This window comes from Sorex fumeus, unplaced genomic scaffold, assembly GCF_029834395.1.
Source record: "Sorex fumeus unplaced genomic scaffold, SorFum_2.1 ptg000099l, whole genome shotgun sequence".
In the NCBI taxonomy this organism is placed as follows: domain Eukaryota; kingdom Metazoa; phylum Chordata; class Mammalia; order Eulipotyphla; family Soricidae; genus Sorex; species Sorex fumeus.
The window spans coordinates 8,826,511-8,838,745 of record NW_026606156.1 but is presented as its reverse complement, the minus strand read 5'-3'; the positions used below and the strand labels follow the sequence as shown (position 1 = coordinate 8,838,745).

Here is a 12,235-nt window from a genome sequence, read left to right as displayed (position 1 = left end):
GTTCAATGTGCAGTTTCTCAAAACAGCTTCCTTCTGTCAACAGTGCTTTCAAACCCAAACATTTTTTAAATAACCTGTTACCAAGTCATCCTCCACTAACTCCTCCAAATCTCCAGTCTGAAACACTTGGCCTCCTGGGGAAATGGCCTTCCTCAGTGCCCACACCTGCCTCCTGCACACCTCACACAATGGCCGGCTCATCTTAGAGTTCTGTGACAGCAATTAGCGACTCAGGTCCAGATCTCAGAGGCAGCCGCAAATACTACAGGTGAGGGTGTCACCTCCTCTCCTCACGAGGGAACACTCACTGGTCCTTTTTCACTTCCAGGTGGTACTGTATGCCGAGACTCTGTGAACAGGAGCTGGATAGCACCGCAGAGTGGGCAAGGGGTCCTACTGCTGCTCTGCTCTCCCCACTGCCCAGTAAAGGGCCCAGCAAAACACTAGGGAAACACTGTCCATATGTTGAAAGCCCGAACAGATGGACATGAGGTAAGAGGGCTCCGGTGAAAGGAAGGCTCAGAACATGGAAGAACCAGAACAGCCAGAGGGAGAAGCAAAGGGTTGCTCTGAATCATGGAGAGGGTCTGGATGGGGCTTGAGAGGGCCGGCCCTGGCCATGTCAGCAGCAACTACTTCCGTGCTGGCCATGGGTCCCACGAAGGGTCCCCCAAGATTTTTTCTCTGCATGCCTTTAGGTATTTGGATGTTTTATGTTTGCAATCTTAAAGCAACTACTTTCTTGGAATTTTTTGTCTTATGGTATCTCCCCACTTTTGAAACTTATTACAGGTTAAGTTGGGGAGAGGGAGTCGCTGGAAGCATTCTGGGTAGGATTTGCCAGCTTCCATGGGGAGTCCCATAGCAAGGACTCGCCATTAAGCCTTCTGCCTCACTGTTTTTAAGAGAGGAATAAAGATGATCTTGGAATCGCTCCCACTGGTGGAATCTCTTTCACAGATGTCTGTTGTTTATCAAGTAAGAATTCATAGAAATAAAGTTTGAATGCACTTTAAATAGGGGCAAATAAACAAATTTACAATTATATGCTATTACTATGTCAAAATAAAAAAGTAAATTTAGATCTATTTTGTTTGGATGTTTTTCTATATTCTCTAAACAGAACTAGAAGTATACGATTTGCTTTGAGTTTGTCTAAAAACTAGTTCATTTGGGGATCCAAGGAAATAAGCCTTTTCAAACATCACAAGATGAACTTCTTTAAAGGGAGTAAAAATAAAGGGCTGTTTATTTTCTTTTATAAATTGGCCCCAATTTTCTGAAAAATTGAGATAAACGTGGAGTTTCTGTGTCAGAAAAGTGTGTCTTGGAAGAACAACTACAAGTATACCAAGACCAGACATCCACCAGGCCAAGGTGAGGGTTATGGGTATGGAGGGGATTTGTTGTGTTGGAAATCCCAGAATCCTAGTTTTCATGTGATCTCTTCACCCCAATCACACTGCTGATTGCAGCTGTTAAATGTCACAACAGTGTTTAAACTCGTAAGACCTGAAAGACAGTCTAATCACTTTCTACGATCTGAAATGACAACTATGCTAAAATGGTGATAAACTGGTTACCAGACAGCAGCAACATGTGCACTACCTCGTACTTGTGGCTCGTGAATTATTCAAGGAACTAATGTTCCCAGCCAACTTCTCAGGTAGAGAACAAGGACAAGAGCTAGCTCAAAGAGTCTGACAGGTTTTGATCAGAACCAGGAACTCCCCCTATGCCACAGACTTGACGGACTCATCCAAAACATGGAAAAGGACGTGGCAACTGAATAAAAAAAAAGTGTTCATGATTAATGAATCAATTTTCCTGGTCATGATGTCCAAAAAAGAAAGATGACACATTAATAATACCCATTAAAGATGACACATTAATAATGCCCATCAAAAATGATTATCTTCATACTGTCCTTGACTTTGGGATGGGCCTGGTCTGCGGCTTATCACTGTTACACACAACGGCCATGCGAACGGAATGACTGATGCCCGCACATTTTGTGTTCCCTTTGACTTTTCACAACGAGGGATGCAAAGGGAGCCTTCCAAAAGGACACTGCTACGCGAGGCATCACCGTAAACGTAAGAAAGGGGAGAACCTGGAAGGGAGAAGGTGTAATTGCTACTCCCAACTGTTGAGGTTTTGTTCTTGACTAACAATGTGAAACAGGATGGGCAGAGCAAGACCAGAATGGGCAGAGAGTAAGATGAGAATGGGGGAGAGTAAGATGAGAATGGGGGCCCCCTTCCTTGGCCTCCCCGGCGGTGTGCAGGGGCTACTGCTGGCCCGGAGGGCGGGGGCGCGGCGGGGCCCACCTTGAACTCCTTCTCGATGTTGGCCAGCTTGGCCAGCTCGTTGCTGAGCTCCAGGGCGGTGAGCACGGGGTCCTCGCTGGACAGGGACAGGTAGGCCGGGCTGGCCAGCCCCTTGTAGGCGTTGATCCGGGAGCGCGAGTGGCTGAAGGCGTCCAGGCGCTGGCGGTCGGCGCACTCGGCGCACTTGCAGAAGTAGTCGTGCGGGCGCTCGATGCGCGCGCCGCGCAGCAGCAGCATGTGCACCACCTCGTACTTGTGGCAGTGCGCCGCCAGGATGATGGGCGTGATGTCGGGCGAGAAGCGCGTGCCGTCCTCGTCGTAGGCGTAGAAGTCGTCGTCCTGCAGCTCCTGCTCGCAGGGGCTCAGGGTCAGGCGGCCGCTGGCGGCGAAGCCGGGGTGGTTGAGGATGGCCTCCACGATGCGCACGTAGCCCTTGCTGATGGCCAGCAGCAGCGCGTCGCCGATGCGCGCCAGGTTCTCCTTCTTGAGCAGCAGCTCGGTGACCTCCAGGTGCTCGTTGCCCACGGCCAGCTGCAGCGCGTTCTGGCCCATGTAGTCCACGCAGTTGACGTTGAGCGAGTGCGAGTCCTCCAGCATCTTGCGCACCACCGGGATGTTGCCGTACTCGGCCGCGTCCAGAAAACGCTCCTCCTCGGCCGTGAGGCTCGTGCCGCGCTCGTGAAACATAAAGGCGGGACCCCGCACGGCCTGGCGCCGGCCCTTCTCGCGCGGGAGCGCCGAGCGCCGCTGGGCTGGGCTTCCCTCCATGGACCTGCACACAGAGACAGGCTTCGTGGGTCCCTCCTGGCAGAGCCACCACCTGCCCCGGCCCTAAAGCTGCAGGGAACCCTGTCCCGGGACGCCCACTGGGCCCCACTGGCCCTGGGGCTGCAGGGACCCCTGTCCCGGGACACCCGTCGGCCCCGACCCTGGAGCTGCATGGACCCCTGCCCCGGGACACCCGCTGGCCCCCGCAGGCCCTGGAGCTGGACCTCAGTGCAAACTGCCTCTTATACGTCTCAAAAACCTGGGGAGGGGAAGCTGGCAGCACCTGGCCCAAAGCACTAGGCTTGAAACCTAAATAACGTGAATTTGTTCAAGAATTAGGCGGGATTAGAACCTCTCCAGTCACTGAATTAACTAAACAAAATCAGTTGTTTTTTTTATGTTTTTGTTTTTTAAAAAAGACCCAGCATTTTAGGCCAAGTACCATCATCTTTCTGGATCTTGGGTTTTCGATCTTTTCCTCTTAAAGTTCCCTGGGTTCCCTGACACCACTGTCCACGCCTCTCCCCTATACCACACTCACAAAACCAACCAAACAACACAACTCAAGATCTGAGGCTTCAGGAATACAGATAAGATTTAGCAACCACGAAGTACGAGCTTCAATTTGGATTTATTTCAAGACAAACTGTGCCAGTATAATTTAACTTTTAATAAAATCATAAAGGTTTTTTGTGTGTTCAAAAAGTAGGGTGCACCACCAGCAGTCGGTGGCCTTGAGCCAGCTTCCCTACCCAGGCTGGCAGCCAGGGCGGGAGGCATGAAGAAGGGAGCAGGGTCGCCATCTGGGTGGTGACCAGCTGCTATTTATTCCAACATCCATCTCCATACCAGACTCAGACTCCACTTATCCAGGTCTCCCACTCCCCACGCAGTTTCACCCTCTCCATCCAGTTTCACTCTCCCCCACTCTCATCTTACTCTCTGCCCCATTCTGGTCTTGCTCTGCCCATCCTGTTTCACATTGTTAGTTAAGAGCAAAACCTCAACAGTTGGGAGTAGCAATTAAACATAGGTGAGGTGCTGACCAAGCAAGTGGAAACAAACATAAACAAGTGGGACTACATCAAACTAAGAAGTTTCTGCACTTCAAGAGAAACAGTGACTAAAATACAGAGAGAGCCCACAGAATGGGAAAGAATACTTACCCAATATCCTTCTAACAGGGATTAATATCCAGAATACACAAGAGAATAGTAGAATTGGGCTGGAGCGATAGCACAGTGGTAGGGCATTTGCCTTGCACACAGCCAGCCCAGCCGGGCCGGGTTCGATTCCTCCTCCCCTCTCGGACAGCCCGGCAAGCTACCAAGAGTATCTCGCCCACACGGCAAAGCCTGGCAAGCTACCCGTGACATATTCGATATGCCAAACACAGTAACAACAAAGTCTCACAATGGAGACGTTACTGGGCCCGCTCGAGAAAATCAATGAACAACGGGAGGACAGTGACAGTGACAGTAGAATTGTACAAGAAAAAAACCTCCAATCCCATCAAAAGTTGGGGAGAAGAAATTAACAGAAGCTTCCTCAAAAAAGAAATACAAATGGCCAAAAAGCACATGAAAAAAATGCTCCACATCACTAATCATCAGGGAGATGCAGATCAAAACAACAATGAGATATCATCTCACACCACAGAGACTGGTACACATTCAAAAGAACAAAAGCAACCAGTGCTGGTGTGGATGTGGGGAAAAAGGGATGCTCTTTCACTGTTGGTGGGAATGCCCACTGGTCCAGCCCTTCTGGAAAACAATTTAGACATTCCTTCAAAAACTAGAAATTGAGCTTCCATATAATCCTGCAATACCACTTTTGGGAATATATCCTGAGGATGCAAAAAAGCATAGTAGAAATGACATCTATACCTTTATGTTCACTGCAGCACTGCTCACAATAGCCAGAATCTGGAAGTAACTCAAGTTTCCGAGAACAGACGACTGGTTAAAGAAACTTTGGTAAATCTACACAATGGAATACTATGCAGATGTTAGGAGAGATAAAGTCATGAAATTTGCTCACAAGTGGATAGATATGGAAATTTTCAGGCTAAGTGAAATGAGTCAGAAAGAGAGGGACAGATATAGAAGGACTGCACTCATTTGTGGAGTACAAAATAACTTAACATGAGACTGACACCCAAGGACAGTAGGCACAAGGGCCAGGAATATTGCTCCATAGTTGGAAGCCTGCCTCATGAGTAGTGGGGGGAGGGAGGCAGCTGGAATGCAGAAGGGATCACTAAGAAAATGATGGTTGGAAGGATTGGTTGGGATGGGAGATGTGTGCTGAAAGTAGATAAAGGACCAGCAGTGATGGTCTCTTGGTATCTGTGTTGCAAATCATAATGCCAACAAAGTAGAGAGAAAGTATGGGAAAAATTGTCTGCCAGGGAGGCAAGGGGAGGGTGGGAAAGGAGGAATATACTGGGGAGATTGGTGGTGGGGAATGTGCACTGGTGCAGGGATGGGTGTTTGAACATTGTATGATTGAAACTCAAACATGAAAGCTTGTAACTATCTCACGGTGGTTCAATAAAATAAAATAAAATAAAGTAGGTGAGGTAGCACAATTAACATATGAAAAACCCGTCCTTCCAGGGAAGCTCTTCTAGAACAAAATCCCATCCAGATAGGAGATCCACCCAAGGGCAAAATTTCATCTAAGGGCATATTTCTCTTTTCCTTAGTCTAAATCTATTTAAATAGTCATCTTAAATTTACTTCTTAACATTTTTTCCAGTCATTTTGTATGGACACAGTAAGAGATGTATTAAACTTAAAGGGCGGCTCTCCTTAGGACATCTCACTATATACCCCAGACTATAGTCCTCAGGTCACATTAGTCTTTCCTAACCCCAGCAGGGTTCATTCAGTTGCTTCTTTTGGGGTCATGACAGAGTCTGTCCATGACTGTGCTCCTAACTAATTATAAGTTTTATGGCACTTGGCCTGTCCCTTTTTGATGCCAGGGTAGCTTACGGCGTGCCCTCCTTTTGGGGTGCTAGGAACTAAAGGCAACTGAGGCCTAAGTAGGGTGAATATGGCAGATGCCCAAGAGTAAATATTATTAGGAGTCAACCAACTCAAGATACAAAAGCATAGCCTTAACTGTCTTCCACTATGTATACAAAAAAGACATTGCTCTAAAGTAAGCTATGCAAAAAACAAAGGAAAGAGAAAAGCACTATTTCACTTCCATATATAAAATCCAGAGTCCTTAGAAGAATGGACCTTACAAATCACAGGGTTAGAGTAGGGGAAATGAGCGATTAACTGATAGGGGAAGCAGAACACAAAGGAGAAGTTAAAGCCTAACAGGAATGCTTTGGGAGCACTGTGGTGCATATTTCTCAGTAAACTTAAGCCCCCTGTGGAGGAAAAAGGACTGACCAATGCTATCCAACAGTTTTCCTTCTTGGTTTTTTGATGCTTGTGGGGGAACACTCAGCAGTGTTTAGGTCTTATTCCTGGCTCTGTGCTCAGGGATCACTTCTGGTGGGGCTCAGAATTATATAGGCAAGTAGGTTAGGAAAGGGCCTCCCATATCATGGCAATGAAATTTCTGGAAAGAAATAAAGCCACCAGTCCTAAATTTGACCCATCATGTGGATACAGAAAGCAAGACCTGATAAGACCTTCTCCAGCATCAGACCCTGAGAAGACTAGACTCCTCCCTATAGAAAGGGCCTGAAGGAAATGACTCGAGAAGCCTCAATTCCTTCCTTTGATCTGATTAACTCTCAGCTAGCCCAGGCCAGAGAGGGCTGGACTTATGTGCTGAGAGAAGATCCAGCAGGAACAAAGGCCAAGAAAAGGAGTTTCAGTGATTGCCACTCAATTCCTCTTTTGCAAACCACAGCACCCAAAAGGAGAGAGAGAGAACAAAAGGGAGTGCCCTGCCACAGAGGCAGGGTGGGATGGCGGGATGGAGGGTGGGAGGGATACTGGGACCCATGGTGGTGGAAAATGGGCACTGGTGAAGGGATGGGTACTCGATCATTGTATAACTGAAACCCAAGCACAAAAATTTGTAAGTCTACAACTGTACCTCATGGTGTTTCACTAATAAAAATTTTAAAAAAAAGAAAAGAAAAGGAGTTTCAAAGAAGACCACTCCCAACTCTACCCACTTAGCAACAACCCTAACAATGGACTCTTATCTAGCTAGAAAGTCCCACGTGGGGGCAGTTTGGAAAAACCCTATACAAGCCACCTTGAACAAAGGGAGGGCATGTATATGCTGCCCAAGCCCATGTGCTGCTTGTGCCCACGTGAACGAGCACATGTGGCACCAGAGCATATGTGGCGCCTTTATCTTCCCTCTTGAGGTGTGAACTTTCCTATCTAATGCTGGGATGTGTGTAGGGGCTCTCTCTGCCCCATGGAGAAGCCCACGTTCTCCCTTGAGTGCGTTGCTTTCACTCTTGGTTTCCCTCTCTCCTTGCCTCGAAAAAACCTCCAAATAAAATCTGTTCTACTTCACTGCTCAGCTGCTCCTGAAATTCTTTTCTGGGAGGCGAGATAGGAACCCGGTAACCTTGGGTAGGGTCTAGGACTGACTTTCCTTTTCTGCAAAGAGCAATTCCTTGTCCCAACCTGAGTCCATGGGTCCCCGAGAAATCAGGTGGCGGGGATCAACTCTTGTGCCTAGAAGACCAAGTGGACGTCAGGTGTGGCTTGACAGCCACCTGGTGAGGCTGGTAGGGCTTTGGCCTGTGCCAATCAGGGGCTTGGCGAAGACTTTATCCATCGTAGTCTTCCCAGCTGGGTCTTGGGGTGACAAAGGTGGATCAGGAGAAAGTGACGGTCTCTCTCCTCCCTGCCTCACACAAGCCACTCATCAGGCCCACCAATATCAAGAGGATCATATACGGTGCTAGGGATTGAACCTAGGTCAGGTGTGTGTGCAAGGCAAACATCCTAGCCACTGCACTATCTCTCCAGTCCTAAAGCTGCTTTTATGAACTGAAGGAATGTAGTGTGATAATTAGTAAGTAAAGTAAAGGCCCTCCCGTTGATCATCGATTTGCTCGAGCGGGCCCAGTAACGTCTCCAATGGAGACTTTGTTGTTACTGTGTCTGGCATATCGAATACTCTCGGTAGCTTGCCGGGCTCTCCGAGAGGGGCGGAGGAATCGAGCTCGGGTCGGCCATGTTGGCTGCGTGCAAGGCAGACGCCCTACCCGCTGTGCTATCGCTCCAGCCAAAAACCAATAATGTTACTTTCAGAATAAAAAATAAAGCAACTAGGCGTAGGTCTAGAACATCTGCACTGAAACCACCTTATGCTCACTTTTGCTATAAAGTTTCCTCATGAACTGATTCAGGATTCCAGCTCACATTTAAGCTTCTGTGATGGAAGGAGAAGAATTTCACTTCCCTTGGCTTCTGCCCCATGTATAAAATGAAAAACTTACAAAATTCTCCAGATTTTCCTCATGAGTCATAAAAAGCTTTTGAGTAAGTCCTGATTTTAAAAGGCTATAAGGAAAGTGTAATTTTAGCATTAGGATGCTGATATTACAGTGACTTTTAGGCTGCAACTTTACCACTATTCTTTATTGCTGCCTAGAATACTGCACATGGATGTAAAAATCTTTGTCTGAGTCACACCAGATAAAGTTCTGGTCACTCTGCTGACTTTAAAGGCAAAAGGAGTGACCAGTTAAACATGAGTGTCTGGGGAAATAATTTCTTTCTATATTAGACACTCCTGCTGCAGAGCAAATGGTGCTCTAGGCGGGGGAACAGCACTCTCCAGAAGGCTGGGATGAGCATGAGGAAGACTGTCTGTAGGAGAGCCCAGGTGGGGCAGCCCCACAGGCACTGAGGCCTGCAGACAGAGACTCCTGCAGAGACCAGGGAACCTGAATCTACAGCACGAGGAAGCCACCAAGGCAGGTCTTCAGAGCCCATAGCAAGATATCCAAGTGACTGCGGCCCGCTTTACCTGTTAACTGAGGTCAGGTGGTCAGCTTTGACAAAGTGAGCAACATTCTGCATAAATTACATGTACATGTGCATCACTGTACACACACCTACCTATTTGTAGCCATTTCTGAAGAGCAATGAAGAAAGCTTTCACTTGTTACACACACTGAAAGTGGGACTTCAGAGCCAAGAGTGAGTGGGGTTGGATTTCTGCTGGTTACTTAGACCCTCTTGTACTTTTTGATTAGTTTTTTTTAATTGAATATTTTAATGAAAAATAAAGTCTATGTTTTAAATTTTATTGATCTTAATTCATTAGGAGACATGAGTTTTAAAATAGAGGTACTGGGATAAATATTGCTCAAGTGGTAGAGCAGGTCTTGGCATACGTAAGGCCAAGTTCAATTTCCTAGCACGGCACAGCTCCTAACCCCAAACATGGGGTATGGCTCTTGTGGCCCCTGTGCAATTAAAATGGAAAAACAAACCATAGGTACTTATTGAGTACCTATGACTGTTACATTACAGTCTTTTTGGAGCTAAATGTGATGCCTGACAGGCTTGAGTGGGATGAGACATATGGTGACTATGAGAGACCAGGACATACAAGATGTGTGTGTGTGCGCACACATGTGTATACACATGTGTCTACGTGTGAGGACACAAGGATGATTTGAATAGTTAAGAACTGGGAAACAGCATTCATCGAACTGTACTGTTTATTTTTAAATTTATTTTATTTCTTTTGTTTTGGAGCCACACCCAGCAATACTCAGGGGTAACATTACCCCTGCATCTGCACTCAGAAATTACTCCTGGTGGTGCTTGGGAGACCACATGGGATGGCAGGGATTGAACTGGGTTGGTTGCATGCAAGGCAAGAACGCTATTCACTGTTCTATCGCTCTGGCTCTGTACTGAGTTTAGTTTCATGACCAAACTCTATGACAAAAGTTCTCAGCATCTTTTCATTGAGTAAAGAGTATTTCCTTACTATCAATCGGACTTACTTCACTGGATTAACATTTTCCCTGCTAAGCTACAGAGTGGGATACTCTAAATGCCTAGAATGTCTATCTTGGATAAAAGGTGAATTTTGTGCTTGACTCTGATCATCTAACAACATTTTCTATGCCCACACAATACATCTGCAGAGGGTATGTGACAGCAGAACCTAGTCTACTCCAATGGGTGATCTTGGGGAAACAAACTCATCATTGAAGCAACACATTTTAATGGAAAGGGCTTTATCTAGTGATTGCAATTCACAGAAAAATCATGTAGAAAATCTTTTCTCCCAAAATAGAGTATTATAAAATAACCAGAAAAGACCTCCAGAACCAGCCACCACCATGCTGAGACCACTCTCCGCACACATGAAGGTACTGGCAGAGGGACAAAGTCACGCGGGTTCCGGAGCCGAGATCTCCAAGCCTACTCGGATTTGGGCCGAGCATCCTCCACCCAGATCCTCCAAATTCCAGTGGGCGGGGGTCACACCCACTAACTGGCCCCCTGGCGTCGTGTAATCCCATCAATGGCCAAGACTATAAAAACCAGCTCCCGGACATCTTATTATGACATTTTATTATCTCATTCCTACTTTGGACAAACTGGCAGGCTACCGAATGTAGCCTGCCCACACGGCAGAGTCTGGCAAACTCCCCGTGGCGTACCCAATATGCCAAATACCAGTAACAATGATGGATCTCATTCTCCTAAAGAGCCTTGAATATAATCTCAGGGCTAGGATGAAGGAGACACTACTGGGGCCTGCTCGAGGCAATCGACAAATAACAGGAGCTACTACTACTACTACTTAACCAGGAAATATTTCTCCTGGAAATTTCTTAGTACTTTAGGTTTTTCCCTCAGTACTTCTTTTGAAACCATGTGTCCATACCGTCTTTTTGACTGGAAGTGTGATGTTAGTACTTTATACCACACATCACGAGTCATTTTGATTCAGTCTTTAATAGATCCTAACACTGAGTTAAGTGTGAAGCCAGGTTTCTCAATTAGAGCAAATTATACTGCTATTTTAGAAAAAGAGAGCAGACTTAATGCTACTTATCCTAGTGGTGAGCCTGCCTAGCAAGAGTTTTTCTGGAACACTTCCCAGGGTGCTGAGGCAGGATTTTCTGGATAGGGGGAGCAGAGGGGGCTCAGTTCCCCAACATGGAGCAGGCCCTGGGTCTGGATCTCAGACTTGCATGCAGTGAGGAGTGAGGTGAGGAAGAGGTGACGATGGTGGTAAGGAAATACACGAGGCAACTGTGCCAAACCTTTAGATGCCTGTCCCTGACCCCCAGCTCACCATCACCCCAGATGGCTCCTACCCCTCATCTCTGAATCTCAGTGAGTTGCTCACACTTAGCATGTCTGTGTCATCTCTTGGTCTTGATTCTGTCAGTTTCAACATTCTGAAGTTCTTCTTAAGAATGATCTATATACAGAACCCTTCCCCTGGCCCTCCCACAGGCAACACCCTCCAGCAGGTCACAGCCTGCTTCTTGGGGCAGCTCCCTGGGTGCATGGGGGCATCCTGCTAGAGCTCACACTTGTATTTGAACCTGGAGCCAGGAACTTTCAGTTCTCAGTCGAACAAGCAGCAATGAAGGTATAAACAAATATCTCCAGCAGACAGGGAGATAAAGCAGGAAGTAAGGCACATAGCTTGCACACACTAACACAATTCCATCCCTAGCATCATGTGGTTCCCCAGTATCGCAGATGTGCCCCTGAAGACCGCAGGTGCGCCCCTGCATCCCTGGACTCCTGCAGTCAGCAGCTGGTCAAGTTGGCTGAGAATCACTGGTAGGGCCAGGTTCTTCTGACTACTGTTTGGAGATGAGCATCTGCCACCCCAAAGGGGAACCCAAAAGCAAATGCCCAGGGCAACAAACAGAGTCAAATGCAGAGATGGTGCAGCTGCAGTGCCCTGTCATCCCGCTAGCACCATTTCACTGCATCACATTCCCCAAATCTAAACCAACATGCTGTAACCTCCCAGACAAGAATGCTCTCAGGGAGCAGATGGCTGCCAGCCTGCCGACCAACCTCCTGTCCTCACCACTGACTCTTGAAAGGGTGTCCTCCCAACTCAAACTGTGCTTCTGTTCACTGGGAGTCTGGGGGAAAACCAGAAAGATTTTCTCCTTCACACAAAGCCTCAGGTTGGCT

The 12,235-nt window shown here is 47.2% G+C and overlaps 1 protein-coding gene across 1 annotated transcript in view; it reads right to left on the bottom strand.

Annotated features, from left to right (window-relative positions):
* The window catches only part of TRPC3 (transient receptor potential cation channel subfamily C member 3), a 60,348-nt gene that overhangs the window by 39,202 nt on the left and 8,911 nt on the right, over positions 1–12,235 (bottom strand). Inside the window, exon 2 of the mRNA XM_056134491.1 lies at positions 2,331–3,102. Coding sequence (XP_055990466.1) covers positions 2,331–3,098 — 768 coding nt within the window. The 5' untranslated portion in view covers positions 3,099–3,102. The remainder of the gene's footprint in view (positions 1–2,330; positions 3,103–12,235) is intronic.